The following is a 19,908-nucleotide window of genomic DNA, read 5'->3' as shown; positions in this document are numbered from 1 at the left end:
GTAGTTTGAAAAAATTAAAAACTGAATGAAAACTTACCATGCTTTCGATATTCGTCCGCATCCATCCTGTGTTTTTTGTGATGCTTTTTGAAGATCGGTCTTTGTTCACGCAAGACAAATAAGGAAAATTGATTGGAGATGATCAACAAATCTTTGGCCGTGGGTTTGTTTACAGAATATGGGAACCTCTGGTTTTTAGTTCTAAATTTATTGAAGCTTAGTCTTACAGCAAAACAGAAGTGTCATTTTATCCCGCTACTACACCATGATGAAAGGGTTGAAGGGTACAAAAATCACCGGCTAAAATCAATGCTTAAATCCTATTGGACTATTCAAAGGTTCACTTTCAAATAACTTCAATATTGAGTTAACAAATTAAAACGATGAGATACTACTTAATTGTTCCAATAGGTACGAGAACGGCCATATGCCCTATTTTTCAGGCAGCAGTTATTTGAAGGATTTTTGAGCACCATTGGAAAAGTTATTTTTGAAAAAACTTAAAAAATTTTGGCGAGCGCCGCGCCCCAAAATTAGAATATATTTGCACACTGAATACGCCGCAGCCACCGGCGTGATATCGATGAAATGCAAGACTACTTTTACTTCAGGTTCAAGTTGTAGCTGGTGTCGTGTGTCGTATAATTTTTATAAACATTTTTTTTGAAGAATTTAAAAAAAGTTGACTGCCATTATCAAATATAGGGTGCTAAAGCTTGAGTGGATTTAAATAGACCACTTAGTTTGCCTCAATTCAGCTTAGAACTTTTATGAGCGCGGAATAATTCGCCATAGTACATTTGCGCAATCAATTTCCTAAGTATTAGTCGAGAGCTGCAATTGCATTTAGGCTAGTAGCAAGCATACTGGCTGGGCAATCCGAAGACTTCCGGATCAACTCCCATACGCAGTAAACTTTTGCAACCCAAACATAAATATTCCTCACTTTCTTTAAGAGTTGGAAGAAAAAGGAACAAATGAGTTTTTGTGTCGAACAATGTAGCAAACTTTAAAATAGATGTAAGTCGTAATCAACTTGAAGAAAACCAACATTATAAGTTTTATCTTAAGGGTAAAATTACGGCCCACCTTTAGTCCACAAGTTAAAGTCGATGTGAAAACAGTGAAAACCAAAAAAAATTGAAGCAAGTGATTCAATGGTGCCGCTATCACACTTAAGTTTGAAAACAAAATTGAACATACCAAAAAACTCGTATTGGCGCAAATACTGTTTTATTGTCTTCTGTGATCAAAGCTTTTCAAAACAACTTCAAAAAGCAGTTAAAAATATTCCTTTTTTAAGGAATATTTATGCTCTTGGTAGTTTAATTTTTTCTTCTTAAATAGCATCTTTTAACAGAGTTCAAAAGGTATTGTTGTCCTGATCTCAAACTTTAAATAATACTTCACCTGTGATCATTTTTCGTAAAGTTATGCGGGATTAAATATTGCCAATATGGTCACATTTGGTTAATTATTGCGCGATACATAAATAAAGAGATCCATTTTGTTTTCATTTTCAAAAACAATGGCCAGCTAACAAAAAGTTGATTGTTCTAAATCATATTTAGAATGAAATTTATTTTATACACTAATCACACCTGATTAAGAAGCTAGCCTTGATTGAAGAACGCGGGTTGAGATTGTGACCATGTTTCCAGACTGCCGCGATTGAAATTGGACATTTTTAGACCACAGCGACCAACAATTGGTTTTCCAGTCTTTGTAGGCCGAAGCAATGTATCCGCGACCGGCGCGATCGATAGACAAATTACCGTGACGGGCGTGATTGAAAGAAACCGTGAAGGGCGCGATTAAAAGACCGAAGAAAAATTAACAGCAACCAGCGCGACCGAAGGAAAGTTGGCAACAATCGGGAAAAAAACTACAAAAAATGTCTGAAATGAGTTCGACGCTGGTAAAACAATCGACCGAAGAAATTTTTGGATTAAAAAAATTAACCTGAAAGTATAACCCATAAGCACAATTCGACTGTGTTCGATCAACAACAAAAAATTCAATTGTGTTCGAACGGGAAAAAAAGGCAACTGATTTTGATGGAGAAAGTTTTCCGACGAGACAAATTTCAACCTACAAATAAAACCTGTTTTGAATCGGCTTCACTATAGATTGGCTTTCGGTCTGGTACTCGTTGGCTTACTTCACCGTCGACTAATTAAATCGAAGAATTAGCGAGGCTCGGGATAAGTTTCCAGGTTTCAATGAAGTTGTTCAAGCGCTCTGCGCGTGCATAGTAATCGTACAATGACTCAATTTTGAGGGCGATAACGAAAAACTAAGCTGACTTAAAAGAAAATAAGTTTGACATCAAAACATCAAGGCTACGGGCTAGCAACGTGAATTTTTTTGTGAATCTAACGTTTTCAATTTGTCGAAAAAAACTAAACAAATGTTTGTTTCGTTTTTCATTATTTACTCCAAAAAAATCGGTATGCATCAGGAATTTCTCAACAACTAGTTCTGAAGTTTTGCTAGTTCTGAAGGGAAAGTTGTTCAAGTCCACTTTCTAACCTAATCAATATGAAGCTTTTTTTATGTTTTGAGCTGAAGTATAATAAAGTCTACGAAAGCTCAGTTGCTGAGCGATTGGCTTCGAGATTGCGGATTAATTTATCTGTAGATCTTTCTCAGAAAACTTTTGGCGAGGATTTCAGCTGTTTCAGCAAGATATGGAGTGTCTACATCATTAGATTGATCGTAACTGCTTTCAAACAAACTGCTTTCAAACAAACATGATTTAAGTGTTACTAAAAAATGGCTCCTAAATTACTAATAAATGGCTACTAAAAAGATATGAAAAAGCCAAGTTTTTGGAAGCAGCATCAAAACTGAAATTTTGAGCTGCGTGTAGAGGCTTCCAAGTTTCTTGAGCTGGCAACTGATTGTTAACTCTAATCTTAGTTCTGGATGTTTAAATCTAGCCCCACTTGTGATCCAGCTTTATTCAATTCTTTTTTTGAAGAAGCATCGCCCAAATGCTAATTTTTCCTTGATAGCTGTTCTGCAAGTTTTTCTGGAAAACAACTTCAAGTTAATGTTTTTTCCACATCTAGAGCTGGATCTGCTGCTTTTTACACTAAGCCTAGACTTTATCTGTGGTTCAATTTGAATATCTTTAAAACTCACAAAGGCTATATTTTATGTGGCGCGCACTTGAAGTCCTCAAAAACAAATGCTAGAAAAATAGTTTTTAGGAATTTTTTCTGAAGAGTTGGTGTGCTAAATTGTTTTTACTGTTTCAATTAGTAACTTTATTTGAAAACAATCAATTATTTTCATTGCAATTTTTTTCATTGCGAGACGATGCTTAGATAAAACTTAGGTAGCTGTCTTATTGAACAAACTGCGTTTTTGCAAGACTTGGACAGGGTTTGAAATTCATCATTTTTGTAACCTCTGCAAACATTCATAAATTTTTTAAAAAGTTTTAACGGCTCTGTAGTTCGCACTTAGGAAGATAAGGGCATAGAATGGAAAAAAAACTTGGAGACAGAACTTTAAGATAAACCTTGGAGACAGAACCTTAAGAGCAAAAAAAATTAAGCATTGCAGTATCTAACAAATTATAAATATTCCTCTATTCTTCAATGCATCAGCTCTTAATTATTGTTATTGGCACATTGCTTTGTGCAGTTCCTGATTGGTGATCAATAGTTTTATTGTCTAATTAAATCAAACTGCAAGAATTGCGCTGCATAGATGTTAGCTTCAGTTTTTCCAAGAAAGCCGGAGGATAATTTATTTGAAGCTGACCAACTGGTTTTTTTTATTCATTTGCTTTTTATTTGAGTTTATTAGTTTTCTGCTGCCATTCTGTAACTCCGTAAAAAGCTGCCTTTAAATCATTAAATTTTTGAAAAAATTTTAAAAATTTTCGATGTTACAATGTTGTCATGAGCTGATCTATGGTTGCTCACGAAATTGTTTGTTTGCAATTTTGTGACTTTGATTGTCTCAAAAAATTAGTATATTGGTGAAAAAAGTTTAGTACAGTCTCTTGCTTGCTTAAAGATTTCAAATCAAAACATAAGTATACAACAGCCTGAACACTATCATCAAGTTGATTTTGTAAGGTAAGTGTTAAAATGTTTCCGTATTGATGGGATGAATTGATGGCATGGTATTAATTTTTTGCTGTGAGTGTTTAGGCTTCCGGTAATTCTAACGTGCAGTAGTCTACAGTTTAATTCAGTAACAGCGCAAAAAATTTGGTCAAATTAGGCTCTTTAAAAAGGTTTGAAAAAGTTCAGAAAATCAATTTGTTCGACCTAAAAAAAGGTCGACAAAACTTTCCATTTTTTTCTTGAAAATCCGCCCCCCCCCACGAGAAATTCCCAGATCCGCGCCTGATTTAATTGGTACAGCTTATAAGTTTAACGGTAGGGTGTTTCAGAAAAAAGCAGTGTTCAAGGTCAAAGCAAAATTTGCACAAAACTGGAGCAAGCAGTGCAATTTACTTTATAATTTGTCCAGCCATTGAATTTATTTAGAAAAAAAACTCAATACGACTAAAATTTAGCGCAAAATCTCTGGTCTTACAATTTTTTTTCTGATAAGAAGCTCTTGTATTCTCAATAGATCAATTTTGGATACTGCCCATTTGCTTTAGAAGTGTGTTAAGGGATAGTATGCTATAATACTAGAGTGAAAACAATGTCTGTTTCAAGATGTTAATTCAGACTTTGAAACGGTTTCTTGTGGTTTTCTCTCAAGCTTTTAGGTCAGACCGAATTCTGTATCTGCCGTACGGAGATCTGCCTCTCATCTGAATCGCCTCGGTGATCAACACTGAACGACCTTGATATAATAACAATAATATGATTACAGATAGCAATATGAAACTCAAGGTTAGTGTACAGCAAGATTACCATATAATTACTGCACATGCAGTATGTGCTGTACCTTACTCCCCCGACGACAAATAAATTTTATATAACAGCTTATAAATTTTATTAAACAAATAGGAAAGTTAGTACTCAGTTTACTACGTTTTTTGTCTTGAATCCTTTTTCTCCGATATTCTATTTCTCTTGCTTTATCAGTTTCTTGGTTTCCAGTATCTTCCTCAAAGCGCAATGGTACACGCCACGATGCGTTCCATGTTCTTAAGATATTTAAGGCCTCACTCCCGAACTTCCTTCTAAATAAATGTTTTTCCTATAAGCCAAAATCTGATTCTATTGGATTATTTGAGTCTGCTCGAAATATTGCTAATTTCATTCGGTCCGCTTCGAGAGCTGCCTTGTTCAAGTCCGTGATGTCTTGTTGCGAACTTATGAGTTTAATTGAATGCTTTACTGGATTTCCATAGGCGCCTTACCGATTATGCGCCTTACTTTTTTTTCTGTCGTGCGCTACGCCTTACTGACATGTCGCTATCTCCTGACTCGTCGGAGAACCCGGCAGGAGGATTGCTATGCACCTCATCGCTCGCTCCATCCATAGATTTTTTGAATCTCTTCTGCAGAATTCTTTACACTTCTTGTTAGTACCTGATCCGCCAACTTGTTCCAATCATTTGTGGTTAAGTCGCGGCTTTGAAATGTTTCCAAAATTTTCTCTGCAGATCTGTGTCTCTCGATCTCTTTGTTGCTGTTTGCTGGATCTTTTTGTGGCCTTGTGGAGGTGGTCGGGTTAGCTTTCGACGATTGTGAAAGCACTTTGTCGTCTTGTTTCTTGGTTAGTTTTTCGACGTTTACTACTGCAGCAGCTTTTTGTTTTCTGGCATCTTGACTCGTTGGTTTTTTCTCGTTTTGCTTTCCTTCCTTAGTGTCAAGAAAAATTTTTACTCTGTCCGAAAGTGGTCCTGAGTTTTTCGGTTTTATTCGTTTAACGGCTAAGTTCAAACCCCCGTTTACATCCATATCCTTTTAGGTCGCGTTCTATCGGCTATCTTGATATAGCGCTGTTGCCTTTCTCGTTTCCAAGTTCTGTTGAAGTTGTGGCAAATCTTCTTCTGACTCACTCTCCTCTAGTTTCATTCTACTTTCCTTCTTCTATAGGTTTTTGTTGGGGGCGGGTGGTTCTTCTCCGTGTGGGCTACTTAATTGGTCTTTCTTCTGATTTTTCGATTCGGCGATGTCATTTTTCCGATACACTGCGCATGCAGCCGTTTTTATCGTATGCGGAGTTTCTGATTGCACTTTACCCTTCAACGGATTCATGAGAGTTTTTCCGCTTTTCCTATTTTTGTCTTTGCTAAGCAGATTAGGAGGTCGCTGTTGTGTTTGTTCAAGTGGTTTATCCTCAATAAACCCAATTTCCCATGAGTATAAGAGTTCTTTCGCAACTCAGTATCAATTGTGCTAGTTTCATCGACAATTCGTCTCAGATCGTTCGCGCAAGTCTTGTGGCGTTCCACCTGGCATTGACTGATCAATACGTTTCTTTTGCTGTGATTCAGTGAAGGCTGAGCGCTCCAGGTGTTCTTCATCTAAACGATTCACATTCTAGAAGGCGTTCAAAATGGGCTTCAAACGGAGAGCGTTGAATCGTCTTTTTTTTATCCATCTAAGATCGCAAATTCTCGTGCTAAGGGAAAGTTTTATTGATGTAACCTTTTCATCTAACAACATAACTCCCAATCTCATTTTGATAGTTTGTATGGTTCGTTCAACTAATCCACACCCCCTGTGGTCCCCACTGGACGCAACTTTTGTTCAAAACTATGAGCTGAACAAAATTTTTGCATTGTTTTTCCCTTAAAGCCAGAGAATTGATCGGGTTTTTTTTACTCCGGAATTCCGTGAGTATCGATGTAAGTACGTAGAAATTTCACCGATGATTTACCACCAGTTGACTTAGTAATTTTTACCGACGGAAATTTTGAGTTTTTATCTATAGCTACATGAAAGTTTACTTTCTTCCCCTTGTGATCTTCTAAAGGTCCCGGATAGTCGAGTTGTAATTCTTGACCCGGCTGCAATAGCAGTGGGAGTGGTTTTTTTGAGTCATTCTTGGGTTACCATAAATTTACCATTCTTACCATAGCGAGTGCAACTACTGCATTCTTCGGCCATGTTCACAATGTCCTTGTGTATGTGTGGCCACCAGAGATACTTCGATACGTTTAGCATCGCTTGCTGCCCTGGGTGGCCACGATGAATCCGTTTTAGAACTGCGAGCCGCAGCTGCCCAGGTGCAGCTAGCCGACCGTCCACGAGGATACAAACATCCACCTTCGACATTTGGTGCCAAAGCGAGTTCGTATAAAGTCCCATTAATTCAAAGCTGTGGCGGTCGTTGTTTTCAATGACAAGTCGAAGTCTGTCCATCCATGTGTCCTCGGTGGTTAGTTCCGCTAGTAGACTTCAATCGAATAACTTCGACAGTTTAAGTACATTGTTCTCTTTGTTTTTCTCGGCCACGCAAAACTCCTCCTGTTTCATCCTGCGTTCGATTCTTCTTCCTGCTACTAAACTGACTTAAGAGCTGTCTGATGGGCAGTCTGCTGTCAAATCCACCTCTATCACTGTATTCAAACCCTTTACATCCTCTGTGTTCTTGTTTGGGCTGATCATTTCCGTGGGTGCTTCCAGTTCTAACATTGTTCCTGGGGTTGAATTGTCATTGCGCTGCGATCCAACAAGATCCCAAAATGGCACGAGCTTGAGTGGTTCTCTTCGTGTTGGTGTTGACATAGATTGTCCAGTTTCAGGATTTTTCTTGTTGTAAGAATCCATTTTCCGCCATTCGACCTGCGGTACATCTGAGTCCGAGCTGTCCGACACATTTGCCCCCGATGTTCCTCTGTGAACCGTCCTCGTTCTCTGGAAAGTGGTTTCCGTTACTTGTACCAACATCTGGTCTTGTCTTCCCGCGTTGTTTTTCCGCTGTATTAATTTCACTGTCCTTTTTCGGATTTTTTTCCGGTTTTTCTCTCCATCCGTTTTTCTTCCGGGTAATTGAACTTATTTATTGTGAAATCGAGCGACTGTTTACATTGAGATATTTTGCTTGAACTGTTCTGTATACAGTTTGAGAGACGTGAGTTTTGACCGTTTTCGTTCCGGTCGACTTTTGTTCGTTTTTGAACAGATTGGTTGCTATAACAACCGTGGGATGACGTGTCTTTTGTTCTATCTAGATTGTATCTTTTTCCAGAACGTTCTAGAATTTCTTTATTTCGGTCAGGCTGTGTTTCATTACTTAGCCGACTTTTCAGACACTTGAGTGCTCGATGGAATTCTTCAATCGAAACAACCACAATTTTCTCATCAATTTTTGTCTCACGGTTCCCCATTTGGTTCTCTTGACAAATAATCTAGTATTCCCATATCTCTACCCGGTATATGCACGACCTTAAATTGGTAAGATAACAATCGGTCCATCCACTTAATGAGTCGAGATTGGTATATTTTATTTGATCTGTTTTCCCCCAATGCTGATGTAAGAGCTTTATGATCTGTGGCTATTACAAATTTTTTCCCTAAAAAATAGTGTTGAAATCAATCTACCGACCACACTACTGCAAGCAGTTCCAGTTCATTGGTCGAGTAGTTTTTTTCTTGGGTCTTCAAATAACGTGAAGCGAACGCTATGGATACCTATTTATCACTGGCTATTCGCTGTTCCAACGTTACCCCTTGCGTCGCATTTTACCCGAGTATCTTTTATGGGATTAAAATAGTTAATTTGTGCGATCCGTGCTACTGCTTTTTTAATTTCGTCCAAAATAAGGGAGTGTTCGTCACCCCACTTGAAATTTTTCACCGGCAATTGTATATTTTTCATCTTCTTTTTCTCATTTTCCTCCCTTAACAGTGGTCTAAGTTTATCGGTTAAACTTGCTGCGTTGGGAATAAATTTAGAGAGGTGATTGATACTACCCATAAATTATCGCAGTTGTTTAAGCAATTTTGGGCGTTGAAGATTAAGTATTGCCTCCGTTTTTGTAATTTTGGGGATTATTCCACTTGGTGTAAGTTTATGTCTTAACCAATTAACTTCTGTTTGAGAGCTTTAACGCTAGATTTTCATCATCTAGTTTTTTTAATACTTCGAGTACCAATTTTTCATGTTCTTTTTCGTCTCCTTTAGAAACAAACAAAATATCGTTGAGAAAGCAAGATGTGTATTTAGCATGATTTAAGTTCCGGTCCATTGCCTTTTGAAACTCGGCAGGCATGTCTGCTAACCCATAGAAACTTGTAAGGAACCTGTATGTTCCTGTAGCTTGGCCACCCATATTGTTGAAATTGCACTGCTTCGTTGTTTCTGCAGTAAATTTGATTTGACTATATGCACATTTCAGGTCATGTATTGTAAAATACAATGTCCCAGTTTTTTTTGCAGTGAAAATTTGACTCACCCCATCCAATAATTCATCCACATTTGGCATTGGGTATTTGTTTTTCTAAAGTTGTTTATTAATAGGCTTTGCGTCTAATGCCAATCTGATGGAGTCGTCTTTTTTCACTGTGGTTATTATTCAAGCAATAAAACAGTCGCTTGTACATTTGTCTAGTTTCGTTATATGACCTTCCGATAAAAATTTCGATAACTCTGCATGGACCTTGTCCTGAATATGAATAGGTATTCTCCTACCTTTTTCTTGTATTGGACAGAGCGGGTACTTGAATTTTGTGCTAACCACATGATGTTTGACTCTCCCTGTCGATCAAAAAGGGAAGTAAATTTTTGTTAAAATTGTTGTTTCAAACCTTCTGACTGCTCGCACAGTAGCACGTCAAACCTAGATCTTTTTGATTGTGCTGGCCGTTGAGATGTATGAATTCCCTTTTTTCTTTGTAGGTCCAGTCCCAGGATACACCTTGTTCGACGATCTGGGATAAGAGGAGTTGCATTTTTGCTTTCCCAACCTGGTGACCGATTATTGGCTTGTATTGCTCCCAATATCAAAATTGGATGTTTGTTTTAGTGCACAAACTGTGCTGACAGGTTCAGCTTATCGGCTGGTATAAATTTTGTTTCTGATGATCCATCTATTAGTTTTTTGGCTGTGGTCCAGTTCAAGAATGAAACTGGGCTCCCTGTGTCTATTGTCATTTTTATGATTTGATTGTTTACTCGTACCAACGCTTTCAGTGCTTTTATTTGATGCGTCTGTGGATTTCTGCGTATATCAATCTTCCATATATCCTGAGTAACATACCGAGGCTTCGTTTCGATGGCCATAATCTCGAACGCATCGCATGAATCAAAGCTCTGAATTAAATCCATTCTTCCCCTGATTTTGATTTTTCTTCTGTATCCTCGTTGCTGGTTGCGAACGGCACATTTTAGCAAAATGGTTTAGTTTAATACAGTTTTTGCATGTCTTTCCCATTGCCATACAGTTTTGTAAACGTCCCTCGCCGAATGCTTGTCCACACCTAGTGCATTTTTATTGCTCTGGTCAAAATTTTGTATTCCTTTGCTCATTAATTTTCTTCCTGAATTGGTCTTTATTCGGTCTTTTGTAGTTTTGACCCTTGTTCCTAACTGAATTTATGGGTTCTTGCTTTATTTTAATCTGCGGCCCGGGAAATTGACCAACGTTTGTGTTTACTAATACTGATTTTTGGAACGCTTTTTACTCTGCTCAAACTTAATGGCTCGTTTGAGTACCTCGTCTGGCGTGAACGTTTCAAACGTTAGAGTGTCCTGTAAAACAGTTTTTTTTCTTTTTGATCTGAATAAGTATCGGACTAATTCTTCTTCCAGCTCACCCATTTCGGCCGTGGCTGCCTGTCCAGTTAGTGCTGCATGAAATGATTCCAACGTTTCCATATTCTCTTGTGCTCTTGTGAATAACCTATATCGCTCATACGTGATGTTTTTTGTTTTTTCGAACGTTATTTTTCCAGTCTCACCATCTCCCTGAACTCAAGTTTTGATATTTCGTTTTGCGGGTTTTTTTTGAACAAAATTTTTTTTACCCTCAGTCAGTTCCCAGCGCCAGAAAAAATTGAGAGGTGAGTCGCTTCTGTACTTCGTTATAAAATACATTGTGACCTACTTTGGGCCCGAGTTCCCTTCTTTCTTCATTTTCGAGAATAATTTTATCCCTTAGTAGTCTGTCTATCTTCATTTGTTCCCTGTTACTGCCTGTCCATCTTCAATTGTTCGTGGAATTTCTGGACGAGGGAGTGGTTCTTCAATAACTGCTTTTGGTTCTTTTAAGAATATCTCAGGATTCACTTTTTCTTTTACCGTCACCACTAACATAAATTGGTCACACCAAGTTTTGAAAATCCACGGAGGAATCGAATTTGCTGATGTCCAGAAAACAGGAATGCCCAAGTCCGTTCGATTGTCCTGTGCCATGAATCCTGCTGGCTGCGCCATGTGGTAAGGGATAGTATGCTATAATACTACAGTGAAAACAATGTCTGTTTCAAGATGTTAATTCAGACTTTGAAACGGTTTCTTTTGGTTTTCTCTCAAGCTTTTAGGTCAGACCGAATTCCGTATCTGCCGTACGGAGATCTGCCTCTCATCTGAATCGCCTCCGTCATCAACACTGAACGACCTTGATATAATAACAATAATATGATTACAGATAGCAATATGAAACTCAAGGTTAGTGTACAGCAAGGCTAACATATAATTACTGCACATGCAGTATGTGCTGTATCACAAGAAGTTTAGAGTATTTGAGCGTGATAATTGTCTGATTTGATATTTCGTTTTGATCTAAACTTTCTCAATTTTGGCTAATTAAAGTTTTGGCGGATTGATTGCCATCTCAGTTTTTTTTGGCTTAAGATTGGCTCCAGGTCCGCTACTCGACGGTATGTTTGACCATCAACCAATTGGGGTCGAACGAATGTGGAAGTAGTGAGAATCGGAATAAGCTTAACAAGCGCGAGATTAGCATAACGGTGGATTTTGACTTTTCCCGGTTTACTTGAAGTTACTTAAGCACTACGAGCGTGCATAGTAATTTGAATGAGAAAAACTTAAACTCAAATTTGAAGACGATGACGACAAATTAAACTGACTTAGAAGCAAAAGATTTGGCGTCAAAACATCAAGATTGAGAATCCATCTGAAAAAAAATGACTAACCACATGGTGATTTTGTGTTTAATCATTTACTCGGTATGCATTAGAAAAGTTCTTTATAATTAGCTTGACGTTCTGCTAGAAAGGATTATTTTGTGAAGTTGTTCATGTTCAGTTTCCGACGTATTCAACAAAAACAATGATGTTTGAGCTGAAGTATTTTGAAACCTCCTGGTTCCTGGGGTTGAATTGTCATTGCGCTGCGATCCAACTAGATCCCAAAATGGCACGAGCTTGAGTGGTTCTCTTCGTGTTGGTGTTGACATAGATTGTCCAGTTTCAGGATTTTTCTTGTTGTAAGAATCCATTTTCCGCCATTCGACCTGCGGTACATCTGAGTCCGAGCTGTCCGACACATTTGCCCCCGATGTTCCTCTGTGAACCGTCCTCGTTCTCTGGAAAGTGGTTTCCGTTACTTGTACCAACATCTGGTCTTGTCTTCCCGCGTTGTTTTTCCGCTGTATTATTTTCACTGTCCTTTTTCGGATTTTTTTCCGGTTTTTCTCTCCATCCGTTTTTCTTCCGGGTAATTGAACTTATTTATTGTGAAATCGAGCGACTGTTTACACTGAGATATTTTGCTTGAACTGTTCTGTATACAGTTTGAGAGACGTGAGTTTTGACCGTTTTCGTTCCGGTCGACTTTTGTTCGTTTTTGAACAGATTGGTTGCTATAACAACCGTGGGATGACGTGTCTTTTGTTCTATCTAGATTGTATCTTTTTCCAGAACGTTCTAGAATTTCTTTATTTCGGTCAGGCTGTGTTTCATTACTTAGCCGACTTTTCAGACACTTGAGTGCTCGATGGAATTCTTCAATCGACGCTACCACAATTTTCTCATCCATTTTTGTCTCACGGTTCCCCATTTGGTTCTCTTGACAAATAATCTAGTATTCCCATATCTCTACCCGGTATATGCACGACCTTAAATTGGTAAGATAACAATCGGTCCATCCACTTAATGAGTCGAGATTGGTATATTTTATTTGATCTGTTTTCCCCCAATGCTGATGTAGGAGCTTTATGATCTGTGGCTATTACAAATTTTTTCCCTAAAAAATAGTGTTGAAATCAATCTACCGACCACACTACTGCAAGCAGTTCCAGTTCATTGGTCGAGTAGTTTTTTTCTTGGGTCTTCAAATAACGCGAAGCGAACGCTATGGATACCCACTTATCACTGGCTATTCGCTGTTCCAACGTTACCCCTTGCGTCGCATTTTACCCGAGTATCTTTTATGGGATTAAAATAGTTAATTTGTGCGATCCGTGCTACTGCTTTTTTTAATTTCGTCCAAAATAAGGGAGTGTTCGTCAACCCACTTGAAATTTTTCACCGGCAATTGTATATTTTTCATCTTCTTTTTCTCATTTTCCTCCCTTAACAGTGGTCTAAGTTTATCGGTTAAACTTGCTGCGTTGGGAATAAATTTAGAGAGGTGATTGATACTACCCAAAAATTATCGCAGTTGTTTAAGCAATTTTGGGCGTTGAAGATTAAGTATTGCCTCCGTTTTTGTAATTTTGGGGATTATTCCACTTGGTGTAAGTTTATGTCTTAACCAATTAACTTCTGTTTGAGAGCTTTAACGCTAGATTTTCATCATCTAGTTTTTTTAATACTTCGAGTACCAATTTTTCATGTTCTTTTTCGTCTCCTTTAGAAACAAACAAAATATCGTTGAGAAAGCAAGATGTGTATTTAGCATGATTTAAGGTCCGGTCCATTGCCTTTTGAAACTCAGCAGGCATGACTGCTAACCCATAGAAACTTGTAAGGAACCTGTATGTTCCTGTAGCTTGGCCACCCATATTGTTGAAATTGCACTGCTTTGTTGTTTCTGCAGTAAATTTGATTTGACTATATGCACATTTCAGGTCATGTATTGTAAAATACAATGTCCCAGTTTTTTTTGCAGTGAAAATTTGACTCACCCCATCCAATAATTCATCCACATTTGGCATTGGGTATTTGTTTTTCTAAAGTTGTTTATTAATAGGCTTTGCGTCTAATGCCAATCTGATGGAGTCGTCTTTTTTCACTGTGGTTACTATTCAAGCAATAAAACAGTCGCTTGTACATTTGTCTAGTTTCGTTATATGACCTTCCGATAAAAATTTCGATATCTCTGCATGGACCTTGTCCTGAATATGAATAGGTATTCTCCTACCTTTTTCTTGTATTGGACAGAGCGGGTACTTGAATTTTGTGCTAACCACATGATGTTTGACTCTCCCTGTCGATCAAAAAGGGAAGTAAATTTTTGTTAAAATTGTTGTTTCAAACCTTCTGACTGCTCGCACAGTAGCACGTCAAACCTAGATCTTTTTGATTGTGCTGGCCGTTGAGATGTATGAATTCCCTTTTTTCTTTGTAGGTCCAGTCCCAGGATACACCTTGTTCGACCATCTGTGATAAAAGGAGTTGCATTTTTGCTTTCCCAACCTGGTGACCGATTATTGGCTTGTATTGCTCCCAATATCAAAATTGGATGTTTGTTTTAGTGCACAAACTGTGCTGACAGGTTCAGCTTATCGGCTGGTATAAATTTTGTTTCTGATGATCCATCTATTAGTTTTTTGGCTGTGGTCCAGTTCAAGAATGAAACTGGGCTCCCTGTGTCTATTGTCATTTTTATGATTTGATTGTTTACTCGTACCAACGCTTTCAGTGCTTTTATTTGATGCGTCTGTGGATTTCTGCGTATATCAATCTTCCATATATCCTGAGTAACATACCGAGGCTTCGTTTCGATGGCCATAATCTCGAACGCATCGCATGAATCAAAGCTCTGAATTAAATCCATTCTTCCCCTGATTTTGATTTTTCTTCTGTATCCTCGTTGCTGGTTGCGAACGGCACATTTTAGCAAAATGGTTTAGTTTAATACAGTTTTTGCATGTCTTTCCCATTGCCATACAGTTTTGTAAACGTCCCTCGCCGAATGCTTGTCCACACCTAGTGCATTTTTATTGCTCTGGTCAAAATTTTGTATTCCTTTGCTCATTAATTTTCTTCCTGAATTGGTCTTTATTCGGTCTTTTGTAGTTTTGACCCTTGTTCCTAACTGAATTTATGGGTTCTTGCTTTATTTTAATCTGCGGCCCGGGAAATTGACCAACGTTTGTGTTTACCAATACTGATTTTTGGAACGCTTTTTACTCTGCTCAAACTTAATGGCTCGTTTGAGTACCTCGTCTGGCGTGAACGTTTCAAACGTTAGAGTGTCCTGTAAAACAGTTTTTTTTCTTTTTGATCTGAATAAGTATCGGACTATTTCTTCTTCCAGCTCACCCTTTTCGGCCGTGGCTGCCTGTCCAGTTAGTGCTGCATGAAATGATTCCAACGTTTCCATATTCTCTTGTGCTCTTGTGAATAACCTATATCGCTCATACGTGATGTTTTTTGTTTTTTCGAACGTTATTTTTCCAGTCTCACCATCTCCCTGAACTCAAGTTTTGATATTTCGTTTTGCGGGTTTTTTTTGAACAAATTTTTTTTTACCCTCAGTCAGTTCCCAGCGCCAGAAAAAATTGAGAGGTGAGTCGCTTCTGTACTTCGTTATAAAATACATTGTGACCTACTTTGGGCCCGAGTTCCCTTCTTTCTTCATTTTCGAGAATAATTTTATCCCTTAGTAGTCTGTCTATCTTCATTTGTTCCCTGTTACTGCCTGTCCATCTTCAATTGTTCGTGGAATTTCTGGACGAGGGAGTGGTTCTTCAATAACTGCTTTTGGTTCTTTTAAGAATATCTCAGGATTCACTTTTTCTTTTACCGTCACCACTAACATAAATTGGTCACACCAAGTTTTGAAAATCCACGGAGGAATCGAATTTGCTGATGTCCAGAAAACAGGAATGCCCAAGTCCGTTCGATTGTCCTGTGCCATGAATCCTGCTGGCTGCGCCATGTGGTAAGGGATAGTATGCTATAATACTACAGTGAAAACAATGTCTGTTTCAAGATGTTAATTCAGACTTTGAAACGGTTTCTTTTGGTTTTCTCTCAAACTTTTAGGTCAGACCGAATTCCGTATCTGCCGTACGGAGATCTGCCTCTCATCTGAATCGCCTCCGTCATCAACACTGAACGACCTTGATATAATAACAATAATATGATTACAGATAGCAATATGAAACTCAAGGTTAGTGTACAGCAAGGCTAACATATAATTACTGCACATGCAGTATGTGCTGTACCACAAGAAGTTTAGAGTATTTGAGCGTGATAATTGTCTGATTTGATATTTCGTTTTGATCTAAACTTTCTCAATTTTGGCTAATTAAAGTTTTGGCGGATTGATTGCCATCTCAGTTTTTTTGGCTTAAGATTGGCTCCAGGTCCGCTACTCGACGGTATGTTTGACCATCAACCAATTGGGGTCGAACGAATGTGGAAGTAGTGAGACTCGGAATAAGCTTAACAAGCGCGAGATTAGCATAACGGTGGATTTTGACTTTTCCCGGTTTACTTGAAGTTACTTAAGCACTACGAGCGTGCATAGTAATTTGAATGAGAAAAACTTAAACTCAAATTTGAAGACGATGACGACAAATTAAACTGACTTAGAAGCAAAAGATTTGGCGTCAAAACATCAAGATTGAGAATCCATCTGAAAAAAAATGACTAACCACATGGTGATTTTGTGTTTAATCATTTACTCGGTATGCATTAGAAAAGTTCTTTATAATTAGCTTGACGTTCTGCTAGAAAGGATTATTTTGTGAAGTTGTTCATGTTCAGTTTCCGACGTATTCAACAAAAAAAATGATGTTTGAGCTGAAGTATTTTGAAACCTCCAAAATTTTGCATTGAAAAATTTTTACAGTTTTCGAACGCATTTTTCCGGTTTTTATTTATTTTATGCATTTTTCCGGTTTTTATAGCATTGGGCCCTCGCCCATTCTACCGGAACACCTACGATCAGCAACAATACTACGGCAGCCTCAAAAATGTGTCTGTTAGTTTTATAGCAAATGTTTATAATTCACTTGAACGTTTTGTACAATTTACGAACTATTAAATTTCGACTTGTTCAACCAATACGAATGAATTACGCAGAAAATGATTGTCAATTTTCTGATGATCGATACACAATAAGTATGCATCATCAGTTTTTTTCAGAGCAGGCGATACAAAATTTTTATGAAATGAAATGCAATAACTTAATTATCTCAGTTTTAGAAAATTCGTTGGATTTTTTGTTTTTGTTGTCCAGTTATTTAAATCAGCTTTTGATCATTACCTGAGTATTTCAATATTTATGGTAAATTATAACTTATAATATATAGGGATATATTGAAACAATTTATTTATTTATCCAAAAAATCTCAATTCTGCCTGGACAAAAAATCCAGAGTAATAAGTGGGAAGAGTATATAATTTGCAAAGTATAAAGAGACATTTAGGAGACCGCTAATTTGAACAGATAGACCTAAAGGGACAAGTGAGAGGGCGTGCCCAAATTTTACCTTACCATTGCAGGGAAATCATATTTAGCTTAGATATACCAACGCCATTTTAAAATTAAAAGTTCCATAACCTCTAAAAGTGCAACAAGAAAATTTTTTTTATAAATATTGAGACCCTTTATAAAAATTGAGATTTTTCCAGTAGTTTTGGCGCTCAAACAATGCAGCCAAGACCGTTTTTTTTCTAAGCAAAACTTTCATGTTCATACTGCCTTTTACCGTTTCAATGATTGGTTTTTCGATTTTTTTAATTAGTTAAATAATTTCAAATTAAAAGAAAATAAAGAAATTGATCTTTCTACCGTTTGTATTTATTTTATCCCGCAATCAATATCAACGACGAAATGATACCTTAAAGCTTTTTTAGAATTTGCTGTAAAAAATTTGGACACAATTGCTTGTTGCAGTTCGTTTTTGAATGAGATTTCTGCTGTATTAATTAGCCCCCGAATTTTGGCCGATTTATTTAGCCCCCTAATTTTGGCTAAAGATTGCAAATTTGCCAGTTGGGGACAAATAATGCGCGATTTATTCCGGGGAAATTGTTCCAAATTGGTTAAAAGAAGCTTATTTGCCATAATTGATTTGTTACTAGCAGCGAAATCTATTTCTTTGTATTTTATATGGCATGTGGGGGATGATTTTCACAACAAACCTCAAATTGAAAACCAATTCATTTTATTTTATTATATGTAATTTTTTCATGTTAATACTGCTCCATAGACCTTAAAAGGCAGTCAGAACATTCAAGGCTTCGCTCTGATTCGCACAGTCTTGTTTGCTTTTTCTGTAGAACTACTTGCACAGCAAACAGTTATCTTTGTAAACCAAACCGAAAATAATCTGAACAACACTGCTCGTATATCAGGGCAAAGCCCTGTATGTTCCGACTGCACTTAAGGCCAACTAAAACTTTTTTTGGTTAAATAGTTGACAAAATAATTGAGAAAAAATAAGAATTTTTTTCTTTAATTTATCTCCCCAAAAGCTATGTAAAACACTAAGGGTGTAATAAGCGTCTCGTATTCTGATAAAATGATTAAATTGCTGGCCTCAATTCAATTCGCAAAACATTAACTCGCTTTTTTCGCTTCTTACGCGTAATATAAGTACGCAATAAATTGCACTTTAATTATCCGAAATTGTTCAAATTAGCAAACTCAAACGCTCGTATATTTACAAAAAAAAGATCAAAGGTGAAACATCTTTTTAATTTTGAGCTTAGCATAACATATCTTTCAGATGGTTTTAAAAAATTCCAACAAATCTTTGTTAACATGTCGAAAATTGGCCGATTAAAAAAACACACCAAGCAAGGATATTCCGTACTTTCTTCGAAAGTCAGAACAAAAAGAAACAACAGGGAAAGTTTATGCTTTGCTTTTAGAGAAGGGAACAAAGTTTCAAGCTTGTCGAACAGATACTATTTTTGTAATCAAAAAAGAGGAAACAACAATCATTTCAAATGACCTGCAGAGAGATTGCGATGAAAGGTTGTCGCAATCATTTCAAGGGTTTCATTAAGCAGTAGAAGAAGAGAACGAATAAGTGGCAGTTAATAATAGCAAAATAAACCAAATCATTTCTCCCTTCAAGTTATACCAAACATAAAATCTTAGTATAGTATGAAAGTTCAGTTGTTTGATAAGAGTAATTGCGGTAGTTAACTATTTTACAATCAGGTCAGAAGCGACAAAAAATTAGCCAAAACTTGAGATTTCTGCAATTTTTATCCAGAAACTTGAAGTTTTTGCAATCGTGTTTTGAAGTTTTTTGAAAAATTTTTCAAATTTTTTAAAAAAATTTTCAAGTTTTTGTTCATCTTGCCATTGGTTTAACATGAACCAAAAAATATAATACTTTCATTACAGACTCTACACGTAATACTCACAATTTACATAACGCATGCCAAGATTTTTGCAAAAAACTAAGCATTTCGAAACAAAATCCAAAAAAATACCGTTTTTCTTACCATTCTCTTACCATCAAACATTTTACCATCTTAATACATTGGGAAACCTATTCCCCATCTTAATGAGTTCCTAATTCCCTACAATGAATTTCTAATCCTTATACATAGGGATATCTATACACTATCTTAAAACATGGTAAGATCGGGCGCCGAGAAATTTTTCTGAAACTTACCATCTTACCATCTCAAACCTATAGTAAAACCTATCACCTATCTTAAAACATAGGAAGTCTTTTCCCTATCCAAATACATAGGTGGGTGACCGGATGCTCTATTCGTTATCTTAAAACATGGGGTCACCCACCACCAACCCCCCTTACTCTCCCTCACTCATATACTACTGATACACTTCGCTCCTAATAACAAATCAATTATGTCAAATAAGCTCTATTCAACCAATTTGGAACGATTTTACGATTTCTAAGACAAA

The 19,908-nt window shown here is 37.1% G+C and overlaps 1 protein-coding gene across 1 annotated transcript in view; it reads right to left on the bottom strand.

Moving 5' to 3' along the window:
• Positions 1–332, bottom strand: part of LOC134854281 (histidine decarboxylase-like) — a 40,278-nt gene extending 39,946 nt beyond the window's left edge. Inside the window, exon 1 of the mRNA XM_063870475.1 lies at positions 38–332. Coding sequence (XP_063726545.1) covers positions 38–65 — 28 coding nt within the window. The 5' untranslated portion in view covers positions 66–332. The remainder of the gene's footprint in view (positions 1–37) is intronic.
• Between the last annotated feature and the right edge of the window lie 19,576 nt (positions 333–19,908).

The sequence above is a fragment of the Symsagittifera roscoffensis genome, chromosome 9 (assembly GCF_963678635.1).
Source record: "Symsagittifera roscoffensis chromosome 9, txSymRosc1.1, whole genome shotgun sequence".
NCBI lineage: Eukaryota > Metazoa > Xenacoelomorpha > Acoela > Convolutidae > Symsagittifera > Symsagittifera roscoffensis.
This window is presented reverse-complemented; position numbering and strand designations above follow the sequence as displayed.